Here is a 25,955-nt window from a genome sequence, read left to right as displayed (position 1 = left end):
CCTGAAGCTCAACCCATTGTAATAGGCTGTGGTTTCAAAGCACAAAACCAGCTACTTCAGATACACAAATAAACCCGAAAATGCAATTTCTCAAATATTTTATACTCTGCAGTTGGTATAACAAGTCATATAAAATACATTTATGGAAAAACAATTTTACAGTGTACTGTCCCTTTAAATCAGAGATTGTGTGGCTTCCTTGTGTGTTGTTGAGCATAATATTGCAATTTTAAGGTACCGAATTTCGAATAATTTTTGGCAGTTTGTGTTTTGGCGTGTTTAGCTAGTAAGGTTAGGCACTGTGGACAACTCCTGTAGTTCGAATTTTATGGCACTATATACAGTGGGTATTGAAAAGAATCACCCCTCCCCCCCCCCCCCCTGAAAATAATCAAATTTTGTTGCTTTGCAGCCTGAAATAAAGACAGACACATTTTTTTGTTTATCAAGTTTTAATTACTCAGTGCAACTTATAACATCCAAGCGAACGATGTAACAACAAAATGTCAGGAAAAAATAAAGAAAATTCAAAAACAGAATTACTGAGTTGGAAAAAGGATCATCTCCTTGTGTCAGTATTAGTACATTCACCTTTTTCTCCTTCAATCACTGTGTGGTCATTTTTGCTGTGTGCAAAAATATATATATAAGAGAAAGAGAACAGCACTCCTGAGATAGAACAAAAGCTAGAATGACTTCCATGCCTGTTCATTTAAATTGCAACTCAGGGTGCGCGTTCTTTTTGTACACTATGCCCCTTCACAGAGAAAAAATATCCTGTAGCATATCAGTCTGGTCCTGCCCAATGACAGTTCAGCGCCGAAATGCCAGGCAATTCTTCTCTGAACAAGGGAAGCAACAACCCCAGACGATCGTTTCGGCCTTCTGTGGGCCTCGTCAGTGAGGTGCAGTTGTATCACTCTAAGGGCATGTGTGCACGGGCTCCACGTCTGGCTTACCCATTACTCTTAGGGAGACCCAAGAGTAATTTACATAAATGTGAAAAAAGAGAAGGAGAACAGCACTCCTGAGATAGAACAAAAGCTAGAATAACTTCCATGCCTGTTCATTTAAATTGCAACTCGGGGTGCGCATTCTTTTTGCACACTATGCCCCTTCACAGAGAAAAAATATCCTGTAGCATATCAGTCTAGTCCTGCCCAATGACAGTCCAGCGCCGAAATACCAGGCAATTCTTCTCTGAACAAGGGAAGCAACAACCCCATATATATATATATATATATATATATATACAACAATTTAAAATTATGGGGAGGCGAAAAGTGAGTGACAAAATATAGAGATTTTCTGTGGGAAAAGCAAGTCTTCTGACTTGTCTAGATTTGTAAATGGGTTACACAATGAGTTATTTTCTCTCCATTTGTATTTAGTGGAGGATTTTAAACTCACTTTTCGCCTCCCCATAATTTTAATTGTTGTATTTCGCCCAGAAATCAACTTTACTGAGCAGTGATTCAACCTACTCCCAGCTGATGAGTGGCAAAAACCACAAAACAGCTGTCCTCAGATTGGTTTGAATCACTGTACTCACCCTAGCTAAGCTTAAAAGCTGTGTAATATGGCGATGCTATGATGTAAAGTAAAGTCTGCCATGAAAAGCAGCCTAAAAGTAAAAAAGTGAGTCATTGTGAACCTCATTTAGATATCTTGCCCAGAATCCTTTGCTGCATTGGAAACAATTTATTTAGAGAGTTTCTGTGGGAAAAGCAAGTCTTCTGACTTGTCTAGATTTGTAAATGGGTTACACAATGAATTATTTATTATTATTATATTAATATGTTGTTGTTTTGTTGGGGTTTTTTTCTCCCTCTCTCTGTTTGAAGCACTTTACTGTCTGTTTTTCAGAGCAAGATGTGCAAGTAGCGCACTGTCTGTGGCGTCATTTTAGGAGGATGGCCACTGCTGTTCTGATTAGTGGTACTATAGCTCAGCGTTCTTCAAACCACGGGTTGCAACCCATTACTGGGTCGCAACATTGTGTTTACTGGCTCGCCAGCGTGCACATCTTTCTACAAGCGGCAGTGAATGGTGGTCACTGTAATTCTGCCTGTAAATCTGTTGGAGATGCCCAGCAGGACATCAGAAAGATCCGGGACAGGAGGCCCACAGGATAACAGTGCACGCAATAAGCAGATCTGGAGTTTTTAAGGGGATGTTTTGTTTTTTTTTACTTGAATATCAGCTGACCTGAGTGTGTGCGCTATTCAAAGTGCAGGCTAGGAGCAGCAGTACTATTCAGTGCAAACCTACCATGGCAGTGCAGCCATGCAGTAGTCAGACCTAGAGTTTTTATGGGGATAAAGATAATGGATTTTTAACAAGTAAGTGAAAGTGAAGATCGCCACTGGGGGGGTGGGCCTCTGCCACCGCCACCCTGGAGTGTTCTGTGACCATGACTATCAGCACATTGTGAGAGAAGGAAATGGCTGTGTCACAGCCATTTCCTTCTCTTACAATGTGCTGATAGTCATGGTCACAGAACACTCCAGGGTGGTGGTGGCAGAGGTCGCTGTGTGCTAGAGCCTGTGATCCGGCTGTGGTTTCTGGCCACCCAAATGTGTTTCTCTCATTATGGACATATGCAGGCTTCACAGACTCAAGGGTCCTCTGAGCCCAACACCCAGCAGATCCGCACAACCAACCAAGATTACTATGAAATGTAGTAACCACTTGGCTGTCTGAGGCCTGTGCAGCATAGTGTGTCAGCCAACGCCACAAACTGCAGTGTGTGTGTCACATCTTGACTTTATTAGTAAAGTAGTTTTAATTTTATTTTTTTTTGTCTGAAATTGATAATTCTGTTGATGTTGATTCCCTTAGGCAGAAAGGTAGGTAACATGCTAGGGATGTTTTATGCTGAATCTGTTGAAATTTTTTGGCAATCCATAGCTTTGCAGGTGATATATTAGAATACGTTTTAGATTTGTATACAGCAGTTAATTTTGCATTTGAAGCCAATATGGTTTGAGGAAGATGTCAAGTCATATGAAAGGAGATTTTTGGTTTAAGTGGAAGCCATTAATATGGGAACTAGATTAATTGTTTGATAGTTTCACACTACCACAATATTTATTACTAGTATAAGCGGCTGCACTCAGGTGAAGTGAGGTCTTTTACTGTAAACGTGATATCTAGAATCTCAAGGTATCAAGATATCAGAGGGGCAGGTAACAGTTACTGCTCACAAAGTACCCAGGTGAGTCTGGTCATCCTGGCAGATGCTCCTGATTGACAAATACACAGCACACTTTGTCTGAGAGACACCCCAGGATTTCAGATCTTTAAAATTAGATAAATATCTTAATTTATATGAATCATTTTTATATATATATATATATATATATATATATATACATGTACGGTGTATGTGTATATGTATATATGTGTGTGTGTGTGTGTGTATATATATATATATATATATATATATATATACATACACATACACACACACACAAAATAAAGAGTTTATTATGTAGCTGAAAATCTTATTCCCTCTGTAGCTTAGCACCTTGTATGGACACACAGGTCTGACACCGTCATATATGTGCAGCTGTGATTTGAGAGGAAATTGAGTGTGTGTAATCTATGACAGTGTTTGGTGTGTGTGTTATATGAGAGTGTGTGTGGTGTTTGAGAATTGTGTGTGTGTGTGGTGTATGAGAGTGTGGTGTGCTGTGTGAGAGGGTGTGGGATGTGTGTGTGTTTGTATGACAGTGTGTGTGGTGTATGAGAATCATGTGTGATGTGTGTGTGTGTGTGTTGTAAGAGTGTGTTGTAGGACAGTGTGTGGGATGTGTGTTTTGTAAAAATTAGATAAATATCTTAATTTATATGAATAATTATATATATATATATATATATATGGTGTATATGTGTGTGTGTGTATGTATGTATATGTATATATATATATATATATATGCATACATACATACACACACACACACACACACACACACACATACAATAAAGAGTTTATTATGTAGCTGAACATCATATTCCCTCTGTATCTTAGCACCTTGTATGGACACACAGGTCTGACACCGTCATATATGTGCAGCTGTAATTTGAGAGGAAATTTCGTGTTTGTGATGTATGAGAGTGTGTGTTGTATTACAGTGTGTGTGATTAGTGTGTTGTATGGGAGTGTGTGGTGTATGACAGTGTGTGTGTGGTGTATGAGAGTGGTTGTGTGATGTGTGTGTGTGTGTGTGGTGTTTTTTTTGTGTGAGAGTGTGGTGTGTGTTGTGTGTGTGTGGTGTTTGTTTTATGACAGTGTGTGGGATGTGTGTGTGTGTGTGTGTTGTATGAGAGTGTGTGTGTGTGGTGTGTTTGTTGTATGAGTTTGTGTATAGTGTGTTTGTTGTATGAGAGTGTGTGGTGTGTTTGTTGTATGAGAGTGTGTGTGTTATTAACTTTTACAACACTTTCACATTTGACTACAATCAGGATTAAAGTACGCAGACATTTTAGTCACTTTGCCAAACGTTGCTGGTATCTTGCAAATTACTTTATCAACTTTCAGAACAAAAATATAAATTGGGTCGCGAAGGTATGTGGTATCATTAAACTGGGTCTTGGGAAAAAAAGTTTGAAGAACCCTGCTATAGCTCATGCTATACCTCCTGATTACTGCTGCAACTGTGTTTCAAATGATTTTTAGTTGGTCATCCTGTATCCTCTTCCATCTTTGTGAAGTCTCGCAATCAGATTTTCAATTCCTCTGGCAAATTTTTTCCATGTGAAGTCATGAGGAAGACTTGCAGATAGACACACCACATAGGTCCAAAACTGAGAAAGTTCTTTTGTTCACAGGTCAGTTTATAACCATTTTCATTAGGCTATTTGAAAATCACAGGTATATTCAGTTTTGTTTCAATGATCTAACTTGTGTGTCAGTGATCACAGGTGTGTTCACTTTTGTTGCATCGAGTTTCTACTTTGGGACCTGTATTTTCAATATAGTCTTTATAAGTATTTGTTTTTGATTGTTCATAAAAGGAAATAGTCAACTTATAAATAATGCAGTTATGATCTAACTTTATATATATATATATATATATATATATATATATATATACACATACATACATACATACATACATACAACACCTCACATAGTGTTCCAGAAAATGTAGCGTTAGGCGAAACAGCTCTAAACGGAGTAACTGTATTTTATTAGGTGAAAATAAGTTAAACTCCGGTGGAAAATTTATTTTTACTGAGCATTTCATAAAAAGTCACTAAAAGACTGAAATGTGGATCTTCTACAAACAAGTTTAAAGGGCCATGATACCCAAATGTTGAAACACTTGAAAGTGATGCAGCATAGCTGTAAAAAGCTGACTAGAAAATATCACCTGAATTTCTCTATGTAAAAAAAAAGATATTTTACCTCAAAATGTCCTCAGTAGCCACATCTCATTGTAAAGGACTTCTAAGCAGCAAATCAGTATGTGTGTCCCGGGACAGCTAAGGGATTGAGGCTTGTGCACTCTCATGTTATTTCCCTATTCAGTTTAAGGAAGTTTACAATGAAATCTCATGAGAGTTAAGTCAAATCTCATGAGATCACAGTAAAAGAGTTCATGACCTCAGCACTGTTGATGCTGATTGACTGCAGTTCATTTCTTCATATTTTTTTTTATTATTTTTTTTACCTGCAGCTGGGAAGTAACTGAAGTATAACTTTTACACAGAACTTACTCTACTGAGCTGAGGAGATTGTGAGGTAAAATATCTTCCTTTTTTTACATAGAGATGCTCAGGTGATATTTTCCTGTCAGCCTTTTACAGCTCTACTGCATCAGTTTCAAGTGATTTAGCATATGAGTATTATGTCCCTTTAATGTATGAAAAATACACTATTTAAAAAACAATGTACAAAGCAGCTTCATATGTATACTATCTATATATGTTATTCTACATAAAGTTCAGAGAATGAGCCAATTAATGTCAGTGATGATTCAGTACCAACCACGCTTAGGAATTTCTGAGCATGAGCTCTATAACACAATAGCTACACATGGGGCAACAAATTACTATATGTGAATTGCTTGGTGCTGAATTTTCTACCTTTATGAATTTGCATGTAAATTATGAGTCATTTATTCTGCTTTAACATAATTTGTGTTATACCTTTCCTCCACATCTACTTCATAATTTTGTTATGCTTACTGGGTGGTGTTGCTTTTTTTTCTGCCTTACGTCCTGGACATTTAATCCTTCAGGCCTTTGAGGAATGTCACTTGGTCTCCCACAATCCAATCAACCAGTTCACTGCATGGTTCCAGGAGGTTGCACAGTGCCCAGCTATTGCAGAGCCCAATGCCATGTGTCTGGCAACAGCTACCAGGTACTGACACATCCCTTAGCTTCTCCTTTTATAACTTCCCCACACCTCAACCTATCTCCTTGAACAATATTTAGTGTCTCTTTATAACAAAATCTCTCTCAGCCTCCACCTTTCATACAAGCAGCTCTTACATTTTTATTTTCACACCATGGCCATTGTACTACTTGCCCTGTACACTGCCTCTCATTCTCTGCAGGGATGGGAAGCCGTCCGCTCGCATGGTGCTTCTGAAAGGGTTTGGCCAAGATGGCTTCCGGTTTTATACCAACGGAGATAGCAGAAAAGGGATTGAGCTTGTAAGCATTTCTTTTTATAAAAGGAGGGAAAAAATGATCTAATATTGGCATCTATATAGAAATGTACAATTTTGTCTTCCTATGTCTCTTCAGGAGTCTAACCCTGTGGCATCCCTCCTATTCTTTTGGGAGCCGTTTAATCGTCAGGTGAGAATGTGTGAGGACATAGATCCATGTAAGAAGCGGATATCCCTAGTATTTTTATCTCTCACCACCCTTCTTGGTCAAAAACATATTGTTATCCCTTTTCATGTGTCTGCATTAATCCGCTCTTTTATGTGGTATTTAGCAGACCACATAATAAATACATTTTTATGGTAAAGGTTTTTGTTTTCTCTTGTTAAGTGTATCCAGTCCACGGATCATCCATTACTTGTGGGATATTCTCCTTCCCAACAGGAAGTTGCAAGAGGATCACCCACAGCAGAGCTGCTATATAGCTCCTCCCCTCACTGCCATATCCAGTCATTCTCTTGCAACTCTCAACTAAGATGGAGGTTGTAAGAGGACTGTGGTGTTTTATACTTAGTTTATTTCTTCAATCAAAAGTTTGTTATGTTTAAATGGTACCGGAGTGTACTGTTTATCTCAGGCAGTATTTAGAAGAAGACTCTGCCTGCGTTTTCTATGATCTTAGCAGAAGTAACTAAGATCCTTTGCTGTTCTCACATATTCTGAGGAGTGAGGTAACTTCAGAGGGGGAATAGCGTGCAGGTTTTCCTGTAATAAGGTATGTGCAGTTAAAATATTTTTCTAGGGATGGAATTTGCTAGAAAATGCTGCTGATACCGAAGTAATGTAAGTAAAGCCTTAAATGCAGTGATAGCGACTGGTATCAGGCTTATTAATAGAGATACATACTCTTATAAAAGTGTATTTTAAAACGTTTGCTGGCATGTTTAATCGTTTTTTTACATATGTTTGGTGATAAAACTTATTGGGGCCTAGTTTTTTCCACATGGCTGGCTTGAATTTTGCCTAGAAACAGTTCCCTGAGGCTTCCCACTGGTGTAATATGAGTGGGAGGGGCCTATTTTAGAGTTTTTTTGCACAGCAAAAATTACAGACACAGACATCCAGCTTCTTCCTGCATGATCCAGGACTTCTCTGAAGGGCTCAAAAGGCTTCAAAAAGTCGTATTGAGGGAGGTAAAAAGCCACAGTAGAGCTGTGGCAGTTGTTGTGACTGTTTAAAAAACGTTTTTGTCATTTGTTATTCCGTTTTTGGTATTAAGAGGTTAATCATCCATTTGCAAGTGGGTGCAATGCTCTGCTAACTTATTACATACACTGTAAAAATTTCGTTAGTGTAACTGCATTTTTTCACTTTTATTTAAAAATTTGGAAAAATTTGTGTTTCTTAAAGGCGCAGTAACGTTTTTTATATTGCTTGTAAACTTGTTTTAAAGTGTTTTCCAAGCTTGCTAGTCTCATTGCTAGTCTGTTTAAACATGTCTGACACAGAGGAACCTACTTGTTCATTATGTTTGAAAGCCATGGTGGAGCCCCATAGGAGAATGTGTACTAAATGTATTGATTTCACCTTAAACAGTAAAGATCAGTCTTTATAAAAGAATTATCACCAGAGGGTTCTGTCGAGGGGGAAGTTATGCCGACTAACTCTCCCCACGTGTCAGACCCTTCACCTCCCGCTCAGGGGACGCACGCTAATATGGCGCCAATTACATCAGTGACGCCCATAGCGATTACCTTGCAGGACATGACTGCAATCATGAATAATACCCTGTCAGAGGTATTATCTAGATTGCCTGAATTAAGAGGCAAGCGCAATAGCTCTGGGGTTAGGAGAGATACAGAGCGCGCAAATGCTGTTAGAGCCATGTCTGATACTGCGTCACAGTATGCAGAACATGAGGACGGAGAGCTTCAGTCTGTGGGTGACATCTCTGACTCGGGGAAACCTGATTCAGAGATTTCTAATTTTAAATTTAAGCTTGAGAACCTCCGTGTATTGCTTGGGGAGGTATTAGCTGCTCTGAATGACTGTAACACAGTTGCAATTCAAGAGAAATTGTGTAGGCTGGATAGATACTATGCGGTGCCGGTGTGTACTGACGTTTTTCTTATACCTAAAAGACTTACAGAAGTTATTAGCAAGGAGTGGGATAGACCCGGTGTGCCCTTTTCCCCACCTCCTATATTTAGAAAAATGTTTCCAATAGACGCCACTACACGGGACTTATAGCAGACGGTCCCTAAGGTGGAGGGAGCAGTTTCTACTTTAGCAAAGCGTACCACTATCCCGGTTGAGGACAGTTGTGCTTTTTCAGATCCAATGGATAAAAAATTGGAGGGTTACCTTAAGAAAATGTTTATTCAACAAGGTTTTATTTTACAGCCCCTTGCATGCATTGCGCCTGTCACTGCTGCGGCGGCATTCTGGTTTGAGGCCCTGGAAGAGGCCATCCAGACAGCTCCATTGAATGAAATTATTGACAAGCTTAGAATGCTTAAGCTAGCTAACTCATTTGTTTCTGATGCCATTGTTCATTTGACTAAACTAACGGCTAAGAATTCCGGATTCGCCATCCAGGCGCGTAGGGCGCTATGGCTTAAATCCTGGTCAGCTGACGTGACTTCGAAGTCTAAATTACTCAACATTCCTTTCAAGGGGCAGACCTTATTCGGGCCTGGCTTGAAGGAAATTATTTCTGACATTACTGGAGGCAAGGGTCATACCCTTCCTCAGGACAGGGCCAAATCAAAGGCCAAACAGTCTAATTTTCGTGCCTTTCGAAATTTAAAGGCAGGAGCAGCATCAACTTCCTCCGCTTCAAAACAAGAGGGAACTGTTGCTCATTCCAGACAGGCCTGGAAACCTAGCCAGTCCTGGAACAAGGGCAAGCAGGCCAGAAAGCCTGCTGCTGCCCAAAGACAGCATGAAGGAACGGCCCCCTATCCGGAAACGGATCTAGTGGGGGGCAGACTTTCTCTCTTCGCCCAGGCGTGGGCAAGAGATTTCAGGATCCCTGGGCGTTGGAGATCATATCTCAGGGATATCTTCTGGACTTCAAAGCTTCTCCTCCACAAGGGAGATTTCATCTTTCAAGGTTATCAGCAAACCAGATAAAGAAAGAGGCATTCCTAAGCTGTGTGCAAGACCTCCTAGTAATGGGAGTGATCCATCCAGTTCCGCGGACGGAACAAGGACAGGGATTTTATTCAAATCTGTTTGTGGTTCCCAAGAAAGAGGGAACCTTAAGACCAATCTTGGATCTAAAGATCTTAAACAAATTCCTCAGAGTTCCATCATTCAAAATGGAAACTATTCGGACCATCCTACCCATGATCCAAGAGGGTCAGTACATGACCACAGTGGACTTAAAGGATGCCTACCTTCACATACCGATTCACAAAGATCATCATTGGTTCCTAAGGTTTGCCTTTCTAGACAGGCATTACCAATTTGTAGCTCTTCCCTTCGGGTTGGCCACTGCCCCGAAAATTTTTACAAAGGTTCAGGGCTCACTTCTGGCGGTTCTAAGACCGCGAGGCATAGCGGTGGCTCCGTATCTAGACGACATCCTGATACAGGCGTCAAGCTTTCAAATTGCCAAGTCTCATACAGAGATAGTTCTGGCATTTCTGAGGTCGCATGGGTGGAAAGTGAACGTGGAAAAGAGTTCTCTATCACCACTCACAAGAGTCTCCTTCCTAGGGACTCTTATAGATTCTGTAGAGATGAAAATTTACCTGACGGAGTCCAGGTTATCAAAACTTCTAAATGCTTGCCGTGTCCTTCATTCCATTCCACGCCCGTCAGTGGCTCAGTGCATGGAAGTAATCGGCTAAATGGTAGCGGCAATGGACATAGTGCCATTTGCGCGCCTGCATCTCAGACCGCTGCAATTATGCATGCTAAGTCAGTGGAATGGGGATTACTCAGATTTGTCCCCTCTACTAAATCTGGATCAAGAGACCAGAGATTCTCTTCTCTGGTGGCTTTCTCGGGTCCATCTGTCCAAGGGTATGACCTTTCGCAGGCCAGATTGGACGATTGTAACAACAGATGCCAGCCTTCTAGGTTGGGGCGCAGTCTGGAACTCGCTGAAGGCTCAGGGATCGTGGACTCAGGAGGAGAAACTCCTCCCAATAAATATTCTGGAGTTAAGAGCAATATTCAATTCTCTTCTAGCTTGGCCTCAGTTAGCAACACTGAGGTTCATCAGATTTCAGTTGGACAACATCACGACTGTGGCTTACATCAACCATCAAGGGGGAACCAGGAGTTCCCTAGCGATGTTAGAAGTCTCAAAGATAATTCGCTGGGCAGAGTCTCACTCTTGCCACCTGTCAGCGATCCACATCCCAGGCGTAGAGAACTGGGAGGCGGATTTTCTAAGTCGTCAGACTTTTCATCCGGGGGAGTAGGAACTCCATCCGGAGGTGTTTGCTCAACTGGTCCATCGTTGGGGCAAACCAGAACTGGATCTCATGGCGTCAAGCTTCCTTGTTACGGATCCAGGTCCAGGGATCCGGGAGCAACGCTGATAGATGCTCTAGCAGCTCCTTGGTTCTTCAACCTGGCCTATGTGTTTCCACCGTTTCCTCTGCTCCCTCGACTGATTGCCAAAATCAAACAGGAGAGAGCATCAGTGATTCTGATAGCGCCTGCGTGGCCACGCAGGACCTGGTATGCAGACCTAGTGGACATGTCATCTCTTCCACCAAGGACTCTGCCTCTGAGGCAGGACCTTCTAATACAAGGTCCTTTCAATCATCCAAATCTAATTTCTCTGAGACTGACTGCATGGAGATTGAACGCTTGATTCTATCAAGGCGTGGCTTCTCCGAGTCAGTCATTGATACCTTAATACAGGCTCGGAAGCCTGTCACCAGGAAAATCTACCATAAGATATGGCGTAAATATCTTTATTGGTGTGAATCCAAGAGTTACTCATGGAGTAAGGTTAGGATTCCTAGGATATTGTCCTTTCTCCAAGAGGGTTTGGACAAAGGCTTATCAGCTAGTTCTTTAAAAGGACAGATCTCTGCTCTGTCTATTCTTTTGCACAAGCGTCTGGCAGAAGTTCCAGACGTCCAGGCATTTTGTCAGGCTTTGGTTAGGATTAAGCCTGTGTCTAAAACTGTTGCTCCCCCGTGGAGTTTAAACTTGGTTCTTAAAGTTCTTCAGGGAGTTCCGTTTGAACCCCTTCATTCCATTAATATTAAACTTTTATCTTGGAAAGTTCTGTTTTTGATGGCTATTTCCTCGGCTCGAAGAGTCTCTGAGTTATCTGCCTTACATTGTGATTCTCCTTATCTGATTTTTCATTCAGACAAGGTAGTTCTGCGTACCAAACCTGGGTTTTTACCTAAGGTGGTTTCTAACAGGAATATCAATCAAGAGATTGTTGTTCCATCATTGTGTCCTAATCCTTCTTCAAAGAAGGAACGTCTTTTGCATAATCTGGACGTAGTCCGTGCCTTGAAATTTTACTTACAGGCTACTAAAGATTTTCGTCAAACATCTGCCCTGTTTGTTGTTTACTCTGGACAGAGGAGAGGTCAAAAAGCTTCGGCAACCTCTCTCTCCTTTTGGCTTCGGAGCATAATACGCTTAGCCTATGAGACTGCTGAACAGCAGCCCCCTGAAAGGATTACAGCTCATTCTACTAGAGCTGTGGCTTCCACCTGGGCCTTTAAAAATGAGGCCTCTGTTGAACAGATTTGCAAGGCTGCGACTTGGTCTTTGCTTCACACCTTTTCAAAATTTTACAAATTTGACACTTTTGCTTCTTCGGAGGCTGTTTTTGGGAGAAAGGTTCTACAGGCAGTGGTTCCTTCCGTTTAAGTTCCTGCCTTGTCCCTCCCATCATCCGTGTACTTTAGCTTTGGTATTGGTATCCCACAAGTAATGGATGATCCGTGGACTGGATACACTTAACAAGAGAAAACATAATTTATGCTTACCTGATAAATTTATTTCTCTTGTAGTGTATCCAGTCCACGGCCCGCCCTGTCCTTTTAAGGCAGGTCTAAATTTTAATTAAACTACAGTCACCACTGCACCCTATGGTTTCTCCTTTCTCGTCTTGTTTCGGTCGAATGACTGGATATGGCAGTGAGGGGAGGAGCTATATAGCAGCTCTGCTGTGGGTGATCCTCTTGCAACTTCCTGTTGGGAAGGAGAATATCCCACAAGTAATGGATGATCCGTGGACTGGATACACTACAAGAGAAATAAATTTATCAGGTAAGCATAAATTATGTTTTTTTCTAGGTTCGTATTGAAGGCACTGTGGAACACCTTTCTGACCAAGAATCTGACAATTACTTCCAGTCTCGTCCTAAAAGCAGTCAGATTGGAGCAGTTGTAAGCAAGCAAAGCAGTGTGATCCCCAATCGAGAGGTTAGATTGCCAAGACAACATAGACTCGACTTTATGTTAATGGTTTTGATGCATTGAGCCATCCCATCTGTCATTTTCAGCCTTTACTAGACTGTCATCATTTTTGTTTTTTTCAGTATCTACGTAAGAAGAATGCAGAGCTTGAGGCTGAATACAAAGATAAAGAAGTAACCAGACCGTCCGCATGGTAAGTGCTTAAAGGGATAGTCCTAGTCAAAATTAAACATTCATGATTCAGATAGATATACAATACAAATGCAGATTATAGTAAGATGTTATATACAGTAATCATGCACAGATGGCAAAGAGAAACAATACTCTCCTCAAAGTGTAGACCGCTGCTTCCTTACAGCCTCTCCCAAAAGACTGAGCAATATAGATAGTGGAGTATATAGATGGCGCAGGTCTGGATAATATTATAGCAATCACGGTGGAAAATTCCACTAGATGAAAGAAAAGATGACTTAACCAGTGTATTAAGATCAACTTCTATGTGTGCAGTATACTCACTCCATATAATATGGATGATCAGCCGATACGTGCAGAATTGGACCCACTTGTGTGCTTTAGTTTTCAATCAAAGCTGGGAAGAGATATATAGAGGCTCCAATCAGTGTAAAATAATTCACTTGCAGATATATTTTGTAGTAACTTACTCCAGTAGATACCAGAATCCAGCGATGTTACAGCAACAACAATTTGGAACGTCTTTATCAAGAGCAAATTTAAAATCAAGCACACATCTCCTTTGATTTTAAATTTGCTCTTGATAAAGACGTTCCAAACGTTGAAACGCGTTGAGATGAGCTTAACAATAAAGTTCATTTTTTATCTTGACACACAGTGTCTTTTCTATTGTTGTTGCTGTAACATCGCTGGATTCTGGTATCTACTGGAGTAAGTTACTACAAAATATATCTGCAAGTGAATTATTTTACACTGATTGGAGCCTCTATATATCTCTTCCCAGTTTTGGTTGAAAACTAAAGCACACAAGTGGGTCCAATTCTGCACGTATCGGCTGATCATCCATATTATATGGAGTGAGTATACTGCACACATAGAAGTTGATCTTAATACACTGGTTAAGTCATCTTTTCTTTCATCTAGTGGAATTTTCCACCGTGATTGCTATAATATTATCCAGACCTGCGCCATCTATATACTCCACTAACCATGATTCAGAGCATGCAATTTAGACACCAATCAGCAAGAGCTACCCAATGCGCTGAACCAAAATTGTCTGGCTCATAAGCGTACATTCCTGCTTTTTTAAATAAAGATACCAAGGGACTGAAGAAAAATTGATAATAGTGGTAAATTAGAAAGTTTTTTAAAATTGCATGCTCCATCTGAATCATGAAAGTTTAATTTTGACTAGACTATCCATTTAAGGCAATGTCAAAGTTATTTTTTTCTCCATTGAAAAGTTGGTACCTTACTTAAGATATCTTTACTCACTTCAAAGGGGAGGTTACATTGTACGCCCTTCTGTAATGGAGTTCTGGCAAGGTCAGACCAATCGCCTGCATGACCGCATTGTCTTTCGACGACCACAAGGAGAAGAAACAGAGCTAAGTCCATGGACCCAGCCTGGGGAAGATGGGTGGGTTTATGAACGCCTTGCACCCTGAACATAAGGGACGGGGCTATTATAAAATTGAAATACTCCCACTAAACACCTCTACCTCCATTTCATTAAGTGTGTGATCAATTTCTTTATGCCAACATCCTTCATTGAAACTGAGCCACTGCTGCCCTACTATGAGTATTATGTCTGATACTGTAATCTGATGTTATGGAATGTATATTAATTAATGATAAGTGGGAGAAAACTAGTAAATCAGGACACATATAGTGTTATTAATAATATGTTGTAAATTGTTAATAAATGATGTCATTTTAAACAGGAAGTTATGAGTTACTTGAGAAGCATGGAGTTTTACAAGAGTTGTTCAGTCTTGGCACATGTGGGGATCATAGTAACAAGCAAAGTGAAATCATGTCATTTAACCTGTGTATATATAAAGAGAAAATGAGCCTACGGCTGAAATTTTCAAGATCATGATTTTTAATGTTGTGTTAGAGTGGACGTGACAAGTAAGGATGACACATGAATCACAAGGAACACCTTGTGCAAATATAAAGCAAGCAGAATATGACAGCAATAAACGCGTGCAGAGGAGTGGCTGCACCCATGACCTGCTTTTAAAAAATGATAGACTAATGTCACACAGGTAGGTAGGTAGATGATATGCAGGAAGCACTGTGGAAACAATTCAAAATAAACTTTGTCACATCAATTAAAATAAAGTGTTCTTTAAAAATGCGTTATGATTGTGATCACCTAAGAGGGTGACCTCAATGAGGAGAGGGTTTCGAACAAAGCTGGCACATAGGTGAGGCACACGTACCGTAAAGAACATGCAAAATATAGTTGTAAAATATATTTTTTTATGTTTAAAAGGCATTTTGTTAACACTTCTTATATTAGTGTGAAGTATCTAGGCAAACTATATTTGTATACAGGAAGCAAAGACTTTAGTTAACAGATGTTCAAAGGGACGGTAAACACCTTAAGATTTTTATATAAAATTTTTAGTTAGGCAGAATGAACTACTTTGCAATATATTTCCATTATTTATTTTGTCTCTTTTTCTTGTAATTTAGCTCTGAACATTGAACCATTACTAATTCTCAGAACTTGAAATGCAGCATATCAAGGCTAACCCTACTACATACCTTTCCCTAATTGGATTTATCACATAATAACTACAAAGCAAAGCATTGTATACTAACTTTATGGCCATGGCTAGCCTAGTTGTCTGTGTACTAAAGCCAAGATTTGCTCCTCCAAATAAGGCAAAGGTGGAGTTTGGCTGTTGAAAAATAAATGTAGTGAAAAGGACGTTAACTTATTTTAAAAACGTTAAGACTTGGCTAATAATCTATATCATTACAACACAAAAGTCTTAAATTCTCCTGAATTCCAGAATCTGTGAAATTGCTGGCAACTGCTGCCTAGTGTTTGATTTATATTTGTTTGTTGCCGGTCTGATTATCTCTTCATGGTAATAGTCTAGCTGACTTTACATCTTTGATTACTTTTTTTTGTTTTGTTTTTAAATTTGGAAATCCTGTTTTGCCTAAACTTCCTATTAATTTGAGTTTATCACAGTCCTCTTTCCATTCCAGGGTGAGTAAAGGATGGTGGGGGGTATTTATATAGAAGATGCAGTTAGGTCTTGTTTTACTACTATTTGAATATTGTGCAGAAATAAACCTGCCTGAGTATTATAAACTTCATTTTTTATATAGATCTGTCACTGATCAGTAGGTTACACATGTCAGTGCAGAATAACCTCAAAGTACAAGCAGAAAAAGCAGATGAATAAAGTTTTTACAGAAACAGGAGTCGTTTTTGAAGGGGACAATAGCACCAAGGAGCAAACCAACAGTTGGCACAAAGTAACAAGGCAAATAAAATATTGTGGCACACAGAAAATGGGGTCATAACATGCAACGTATCAAAGAAGCAAGATAAATGTTAAAGAAAAGATAGGAAAGTTGCTCAAATAGCACAGATTTCTATGGTAAGTGGTATACAAGGTTATTCCCACAGCTGGCACAACAAACACTAAAGTGATGCACATGAAGAGGCGGTATAGACTCACAAGCCAAAGCTCTGCATATGAAGAATGTAACCAAGTGAGGTGCAACACAGGAGGAGAGGCACAAAATGCCATTAAAGGGACAGTCTACTTGAAAAATGTTACTGTTTAAAAAGATACATAATCCTTTTATTACCCATTCCCCAGTTTTTCATAACCAACACTGTTATATTAATACACTTTTTACCTCTGTGATTACCTTGTATCTAAGCCCAGAGACAGAACTTTTTTCACTTTGTGCGATGAAATTTTTTTAGTGAATATTTTTCTGCAGGTCATTTTTAAATGAAATAAAATTGAATTACAAATTAGCTGCAGACAAAAAAAAGTAATTATAAAATGTCTCTTGAATTAATTTGTTTCCTTTCCTCTTAGTCTAACATAGAAATGTAGTAATAAAAAAGGTGCATTGCTAATACAAACCTCTTACAGTCAGAGAAAAACAGCTTTGCAGACTGTGAAAAGCTAGGGAACGAGCTTGCAAAAATCGGAGAGCCAAACAATCAATGCACTGCTGCTTTGCAGCACTACTGCATATTTGACTGTTGTCTTCAAACAGCACTTTGCTCTGGATGCACTGTGTTAAGGAAAACTTATACAATGCAGCCAGAGAACAGCTTTGTTTAAAAAGAACAGCCTAATGTGGAGCAGCGCTGAAAAATTCAAGTGCTGTTCTTTCTGCAGACATGCTGCATTTTCTGGGATGACATCTCAGATCACTCTATGTTCTGCCTTGGGGTATCTAAGCCTCTGCAAACTGCCCCCTTATTTCAGTTCTTTTGACAGACAAATTAACACTATCAGCTGTGATAAACTGTCAAAATTCACAGACATAAGTGGTAGCCTTTAACTGTTCAGAAATCAGTTTGAGTCTGCCTAGGTCTAGCTTTCAAGAAAGAACACCAAGAGAACAAAGCAAATTTGATGATAAAAGTACATTTGAAAGTTGTTAAAATTTGCATGCCCTATCTGAATCATCAAAGTTTAATTTTGATTTGACTGTCGCTTTAAGAAACATAATGCACAGAACATGGTGTAATTTAGCACACAGATTTAAACAAGGTCGTGTCCCACAAAATGAAATGGCAAATTACTAGATGGAAATGGTCATGCTTTAAAAATAACACATTATTAAACTGGTCAATGTGATCACATAGGAAGATAGTACACAGACAAGAACATCAGCTGAAGTGAGCACATTGATTAAGTGGTCACATAGGAAGATGATAAAGACTTACATGATAATACAGGATAGAACTTTAAGACACTTTTACTTTCACTTCTATTATCAAATTGACTTTTTCCTCTTGATGTCCTTTGTTGAATAGCATATGTATGTATCCTCAGCAGCAGCAAGGCACTACTGGGAGCTAGCTGGTTATTGGTGGCTACACACATTTGTTTGTCATTGGCTCACTAGATAAATGTGAGTATCCACCAATCACCAGCTAGCTCCCAGTAGTGCCATGTTGCCAAAGAGGATACATACATTTGCTTTTTTAAAAAGTGAGCTCTCAGTAGTGTATTGCAGCTCTGGAGCAGAATTTAATTATGTTTTTAAAGATATGAAACTATTTTTTATTTCATGATTAAGTTGGAGCATACAATTTACTTATATTATCAAATGTGCTTCATTCTCTTGGTGTCCTTTGGTGAAGGAGCAACATTTCTTTACTGGGGCTAGCTGCAGCCACAACCATTACCATCTAGCTCTTAGTAGTGCGTTGCTGCTCCTGAGCCTCCCTAGGTATGGTCGTCAACAAAGGATACCATTAGAACAAGGCAGATTAAATAACAGAGCTGGCTTACTCGGCTGAGAGCTGAGATCTCGAGTTCCCTGGAGACATTTTATTCCAGCGGTGATCGCAACTCCAAGACTAGGGCCAGGAGGCACAGATGCGACATAAAGGTCCATACTATGTTTGAGAAGGCTTCTCGAGCCGACGGCATGAGCCGCGATGCCACTGAGTGGCACCAGAGAACTGTGGATCTGTCATACACTGAGACCAAAAGCCCTTTGGTAATGCCTGGGCATAATTCTCCCAGGTATCTCGTCAACATGACCAGACAGTCATTATTCCAGTATGCACAATGGCAAAAGCAGACATTACAGACTGTTGGGATCATAAAGTCTGTAGTGGGATAATCTGCTAAATAGTCCCAAAATATTGAATAAGCATTGATAAAGGACAGTATGACCATTACCAGTTTGCAATATATGTCAGACATTGAACTTTTTTTTCCATGCTATTCCATGATAGACTTTTGTGGGGGTTTTCTTTATACAGCACAAGTTCATTATATATTATATGTAGCAATATTTCTTTATAACTATATCCATATCCTTACTGGGGAGCTATTCCCATACACCTTGTAGCTTAAACATGCTCATTTTCTGTTAGACATTCATAACGGCTATAACACCATTTTTGTAGACCATTACCGGGAATACTCCTGTAGATCCCACTTACATGATTGTTAACATTCTGTTTTCCTGGAGACTGGAATAACAAAATATTCTGCTCACTTTAATTTGATAGAATTAAATAGGAATATCTCACTTAATGTGAATATTTAACTGCTATATGGGACCCATTCCTAAGGTGGACCTATGTGCCTTATAGATCCTCTTTATTTGATTGAGGGAAGTTTATTCTGTTCTATTGATACTGGGTGCACCATATGACTGGAAATAGGTTACTGACTTGTCTTGAAAATTGGTAAGGATATATACACAGCTGGGTCGAGATAGAACCTTTTACTATGTATTTAACTCCCCAAATTTTAACATCTAATCTCAAATTGCTGCATAACTATATCAACTTTCACGGGCAACAAATGTACTCAGTCATCTAGTACTATCTTATTTCAGTATATTATTTACTTAAACCCAAAATATGTCTGCTATTATATTAATATCAGTTAGTAAACATCAATACCCCTTCCTAATATATACTATTTTACTCATCTGATTCATCCAGGCACACTCACCCATACACCTACCTTAAACACTGCTTATTAGCTATAGTTATTTCATCCATAGTATGACCTGTGAGAGATTATATATTGTACAGGAGCCCCTAATATCCCCCCGAGTAGTTCTAGTTATTCTAAAGGGGGTCTTAGTTAAAATGAATGTAAACCTTCTACTAATGGCTGTAGGGGTTAAATGCTGCTCCATTCAAAGCTTTTACTATTATATATATAAAAAAAAGAGGGTTATCATTTGGGATCCAAAAGTGATCTCCTATGTTTAAATTTACCTTCTGTTATTTTGCACTTTTCTTCTACTTTTGAAGGCCTTTGATGTCATTCATGAGCTTTCTAGATAGACAGGCTTCTCATTTTTATGATGTTTCATATGATATATTTGTTACCAAATTTGTCACTCTCCCATTTTGTTATATGTACACAATGTTACCTGATATTTTACTTCATGTGACATAATAATTTCTTCTATGCTGTTGTATGCCTTGAAATGAACCTCAAATAAAAATATAAAAAAAAAAAAAAAATAACAGAAGTCAAATGCAAAGTTATTTAAAATCATATTCTTTGATTTATGAAAATGTAATTTTGACTTTACTGTCTCTTTAAGTATAAGTCAAGCAATTCTGCAAAAAGAAAATGCTCCAACATATTGGAGCATTTTCTTTTTGCGGTTCTATGCCCCATTAACGACTCATAGTAATAACAAACATGTTCATGAACCTTATTGGGAATTTTTATCTTATTACTACCAGTTGTTACATTTACAACTGCATTATGACACTAGGTTTTCACCTAGGTACATTAAATTGTTAATGCATCAACATGGCGCACAAGCGACTTGTCTATAAGCACAGATTAAATGGAAACAGGAATATGCCTCACATACCAAAGCAGACATTCAGGAAGATGCCTCACAAACAGTCATGGAGGATCAAATGGTCAGGCAGTATATAAAATAAAGCTATACAGTCAGACCATGATGTGTCCAGCGCACACATCACATGGCCATGCTAGAAGATGGCATATTGCATGCAGCAAAATGTCACAGATCAAATGGCCACAAAGAAAGATGGGGTCACTTTAGACCAAGAATACACAGTATGGCTTCTTGTTAAAGGGACATGAAAGAAATACCTAGGTAGGCTCAGAACAGCAATGCCCTACTGGGAGCTAGGTGCTAATTGGTGACTGCACAAATATGCCTATTGTAATTGGTACACCTGATGTTTTTAGCTAGCTCCCAGTAGTGCATTGATCCTTCTTCAACAAAACATACAAAGAGAAGGAAGCACGTTTCACAATTAAAGTAAATTGTAAAGTTGTTTTAAATTATGTGCTCTAGCTCACTGGTTTTCAAATCTGTCCATAGGCCTCCCAAACAGGCCAGGCTTTCAGGATTACCTTGGGTGAGAGCAGGTAAAATAACCATGTTTACTTATCTCCTGTGCTCCAGTTCAGTTCAGATATCCTCAAAATGTGGCCTGTTAGGGAGGCCTCTACCTGAACCATGAAAGAAAAAAAGAAAAATTGTGGGTTTCATGTCCCTTTAACTAGATTTTTTTCTGCTATTCAATAGAAATATAATTAAAAACATCAACCCAGCAAGATGCTTTTATAATTCTATTTTTTTGTTGTTGCAAGAGTATTAGTAGCCTTTATTATTTTAAGATTTTTTTAACATTACTCATCAACAACAATCTATTCAATCAACTTCAACAGGTGTTTGTGAAGAACATTTGTGCGGCGTGTAAGGTTGCTACCTCATCCCTGTTTTCCTGGACACTTATGAGTTACACACGCTGCAGGGTGTGCAGGGAGGAACATGTATTGCACCCCTGAACTGCACACAATTAGTGATACTGGACAGCACTATTCATGTTCCTTCCTGCACACCCTGCAGCATGTGTAACTCATAAGTGTCCAGGAAAACATGGTCGAGGTGGCAACCCTATCGGCGTGTGTTCCAGTTTGAAGAGCTAAGCAAACAATTAAGGAAGTCTAATACCCTTACACAGAAAACAAGTATGTATTAATGGCTTTAAATATCACTATTTTGTGATTCAGGGTCAACTTAACATACAAGTTCCATGGAGAGAAAAATCTGTGCAAATTAAAGGAAATGTTATAAATACACAGGACAGATAGTATTCATATTAAACTTCAAAGAACAGTAGACATTAAATATTTAGATAGATCACTTTTTAATTTAATTGCTTTGTTCTTTTGGTGTCCTTTGTTGAAGAGCAGTGCCTCGCTAGCTGGTGATTGGTGGCTAACTCCCAGTAGTGGATATCTGCTCCTTCAACAAAGAATACCAAGAGAATGTAACTTTGATAATATAAGTAAATTGGAAAGTTGTTCAAAACTATATGCTCTGAAAACCATGAAAGTTTAATTTTGACTTTACTGTCATTTTGACTGGTGGTGTCAGCAAAAATATTCATAGACCTTAAAGGGACACTGAACCCAAATTTTTTCGTTTTTAAGCAACTTTCTAATTTACTCCTATTATCAATTTTTCTTCATTCTCTTGCTATCTTTATTTGAAAAAGAAGGCATCTAAACTAAGGAGCCAGTCAATTTTTGGTTCAGACCCTGGACAGCAATTGTTTATTGGTGGGTGAATTTATCCACCAATCAGCAAGAACAACCCAGGTTGTTCAACAAAAATGGGCCGGTAGCTAAACTTACATTATTGCTTTTCAAATAAAGATACCAAGAGAATGAAGAAAATTTGATAATAGGAGTAAATTAGAAAGTTGCTTAAAATTTCATGCTCTGTCTGAATCATGAAAGGAAAAATTTGGGTTCAGTGTTTACAACTGGAAGTTTACAACTGGAACATGATCTGGGATATGATGTCTAGTCACATATAATAATTTACACCCCACTTGCATGTGTACAATATAGAGATTGTAGTGTTTGACATAGAATACAAACTATGAAAGTCAAACAAAAGTTTGATTACATACAGAATGTATAGATCATGAATAGAGTACTAAATACAAACAATTACTATCATAGATATTGTGGATCCATAGAGTGCATTGACATACTGTATACACTATGTAGAATTGTATCTGCATACATGAAAATATCTTGAGCAAAAGCACAATAGTTCAGATATGGTATCTGTGCATTATAGTCACATATACGTGTAAAAAGTCACGTACAAATGTCCTTGCCATTATCAGGTGTTGGTAAATTGAGATATCTACAAATATTTAGACTGGAGTCAGGCCCAAAATGCGCCAGAGAACCTTTGCAGGAGATTTAGATCTTTTTCTTGAAATCTTAGTATTTCCTCCAGTGTGATACACACTTATTTTCTATATAAAATTCAGACATAAAACAAGGGAGGTACCAGCTACCTTGTCGAGATCAATGGGATTTATACAAAGCTTGGAGGGAGTGAGGGAGTCCGTGCACATCCTGAGTGACCAATGTCATATTTCCCTGTGGCTTGGATAAAAATCTGAGTATTCCAGTACTTTACTATGGGGAGCAGTTTGCATATCCTGATGCTTAATTTTATCACTGTAAGCTCAATGAACTAACACGGAATCCTAAAGTCTTATTTGACATCAGAGTACTCTTGCCCTACTTGGAGTGAGTAGCATGTCTTCATGCTTAATTGTCCAGTGCTGGTCTCAGAAAACCATAAAGAAATTATAGTGCCTTACTGCTCTATTTGAAGATAAAAACACAAGTTGGGTAAGTTCAGTGTATACCCTGTGAGTTTGGCTGCCCTTGTTGCCCTGCAGGGGACTCTGTGTATAGTGCTGGATTGTCATTAAGAGATGGTCGGACTCTGTTTCTTTCCTTGAATCGTCCAGAATTGGACACCTTGACATGTTTACCCTTGGTGGTTTTGTCCACGATTTTCTCTAGCCGTGCAGTGTAGTTACTGTCATCTGTGTTCCCCTCTGCTCCCTTCTCAGTTCCCGCATGCTCCACCACTGACTCATACACAACCTTGGGGCAAGATTTCTTTTTGCGTAGAAAGGTGAGCTTCCACCAGCTATGAGAGGAGTCTGCCATTGAGATGGAGGAGAAACTGCAGTACAGAGAAACATAAAAACATATATTTTGAATAGTTATACAAATAGGCCCTTCAATTTGCCTATCTAAAGATCTCAATCTTATTTAATCCCTAAGAAAGTCATATGCCTAGAGAAGGAAAGGTAAAGAATAAAGGAAACAGAAAGAGCCCAAGATAAGTGATAAATAGATGTATTTATTAAATATATTTTTTCCCTGAAAATACATGTTTTCTTTCAAATATAAAAATATGTTTTATATATATATATATATATATATATATATATACACACACACAATCATATTGAAAAAGCCAGCACTCACGATTCCTTTGTCCAACTACCCAGGGTGCTTCCAAAAGTAAAATAATCAGGACAATGAAAGGATGCAGTCTCCAGGAATTTCCACAATAGTCACCTTTAATTACATAACGTTTCACGTTTTACCCCCTTCATTAGACACAAAAATATGACAATCATATTTTCGTGTCCGACGAAGGGGGTAAAACCCTGAAACATTACATAATTAAAGGTGACGATTGTGGAAATTCCTGGAGAGTGCACCCTTTCATCGGCCTGATTATATACATATATATATATATATATATACATATATATAATTGGTCTGAGGAAGGGGTTGTGAACTATGAAACGTCACCATGTTTTATTAAATGAAGTGAGTTTTTAGTAATCCAGTGAGTGCAGTCCCTGTTTTTGATATATATACAGTATATATATATATATATATATATATATATATATACACACACACAATTTTGCCTGCCGGTTGGGGGCAGTTTAATATATAATTTTCTGTTATACAAAGCACAAATTAATTGCATAATTTAATATAAAATATATTTAATGATCAATTGTGCAATAAATTTATTAGCTAATTTTAGCTTAATATTGGCTAAAATTTTAGCCACGTGGTCAGTAAAATCAGCCGTGGTTGTGCACCCGCTAATAAGGTCCTGAGGAGAACACTGCATACATAAATACACCTTTACCTTATATTTGTTGGCTTTGTATGGTTAATAAGACTGCTTACATTTTTATCCTACGTAGGCTTTTCCTTAAAAATGAAGTAACTTACATGTACTGATATATAAGCTTCACAAAATATAGTAGAGATGTCTTTTACATTTTGGGTAATAGAAACAATATGTTATAAATATGTGCTTGAAAAAAAGAACCAGCAATACGAATATATGTGTAGAGAGAGAGAGAGAAAATAGATTGGCAAATCAGTATAGAAACAATATGTGATAAGAATATTAGAGATGGGTTGTAGGACCAGTTGGGGGAGGCTTGGAATAAATATATGCAAGTTCCACACTCACCTATATACCGTGGTCTCCTCTGTGTGTCTAAATCCCTCAAGGGTTGTGTCACATTCCCAGGGAGAGCACAAGTGCTTTACCCTTGTTCAGCACTGGACTCTCTCCCAGACAGGAGCCTTGTAAATCCACTTGTTACCTTTACTCCACTGGTTACCTAGTTACAAATGTTTATCTTGTGAGGCACATAGTTGCTTGTTCCTTTTCCCTCTGTATTGATCTCTTCTTGTTAGGTACAAGTGTCTCTTTCTGTGCTCTGCATCTGACAGTTACTGTTGTTTCTTCCTCACTTATACAAGTGTACCTTTTTTTCTGACAAGTGCAGGTGTCTCTCTCTTGTGCTGGTCTCTTTCAGCCAGGTACAGGTGTCTCTCAATATCTGTTGTTTGTTTTTTTCCTTTTTTTTTTTTTTTTTTTTTAAAGCTTTTACTTTATATTGGTCGGTCTATCCTCATTATGTACAGGTATCTCTCCTCTGTGGTAATGTCTGTCTGCCAAGTACAGGTATTACTTCCTTTCTCATCTATACAGGTGTGTCACACTCTGCCAGGTACAGGTATCCCTTCCTCTGTCTGTGAAGGTTAAACCTGACCCTCCCAACTCAACAAACAGGAGAGAGCAGGAACTGGGCCATGAATATTTATAGAAGGACACACCTGTCACATTGTAATATAGATCAGCAGGTGACAGAGTACCACAGGAATGTACTGCAGGGAAAACATTGACTGATGTGCACACATCTTATATATTTCATGCAGCTAAAAGTAAAGCTGGTGCTATATATTGTGACTACAGATATTTATGGATTTATAGGTAGCTGCTGTACATTGTCAGTGTGGTGCTGTCCCCTTTCTGTCCCTGGCATTGTGCCT

At 38.7% G+C, this 25,955-nt stretch overlaps 2 protein-coding genes across 2 annotated transcripts in view; one reads left to right on the top strand and one right to left on the bottom strand.

The window, feature by feature from the left end:
- Positions 1-14,954, top strand: part of PNPO (pyridoxamine 5'-phosphate oxidase) — a 28,756-nt gene extending 13,802 nt beyond the window's left edge. Inside the window, exons 2-7 of the mRNA XM_053697574.1 lie at positions 6,249-6,373; positions 6,570-6,669; positions 6,763-6,816; positions 12,913-13,041; positions 13,158-13,228; positions 14,510-14,954. Of these exons, the coding sequence (XP_053553549.1) occupies positions 6,249-6,373; positions 6,570-6,669; positions 6,763-6,816; positions 12,913-13,041; positions 13,158-13,228; positions 14,510-14,675 (645 nt within the window). The 3' untranslated portion in view covers positions 14,676-14,954. The remainder of the gene's footprint in view (positions 1-6,248; positions 6,374-6,569; positions 6,670-6,762; positions 6,817-12,912; positions 13,042-13,157; positions 13,229-14,509) is intronic.
- Positions 14,955-15,091: 137 nt separating this feature from the next.
- On the bottom strand, positions 15,092-25,712 carry PRR15L (proline rich 15 like). Its single transcript, XM_053697586.1, has 2 exons — positions 25,087-25,712; positions 15,092-23,760 (listed from the first exon to the last, which is right to left on the bottom strand). The coding sequence occupies exon 2, from the start codon at positions 23,742-23,744 to the stop codon at positions 23,424-23,426; it is 321 nt and encodes a 106-aa protein (XP_053553561.1). The 5' UTR covers positions 23,745-23,760; positions 25,087-25,712; the 3' UTR covers positions 15,092-23,423.
- Positions 25,713-25,955: the final 243 nt, after the last annotated feature.

This window comes from Bombina bombina, chromosome 1 (assembly GCF_027579735.1).
Source record: "Bombina bombina isolate aBomBom1 chromosome 1, aBomBom1.pri, whole genome shotgun sequence".
In the NCBI taxonomy this organism is placed as follows: domain Eukaryota; kingdom Metazoa; phylum Chordata; class Amphibia; order Anura; family Bombinatoridae; genus Bombina; species Bombina bombina.
Note: the sequence above shows the minus strand (reverse complement) of the source record. Positions and strands in the feature narration are given on the sequence as shown.

Coding starts and splice junctions, on each gene's coding strand:
- PRR15L (XM_053697586.1), bottom strand. CDS start 23,744: ATGGCAGACTCCTCTCATAGCTGGTGGAAGCTCACCTTTCTACGCAAA.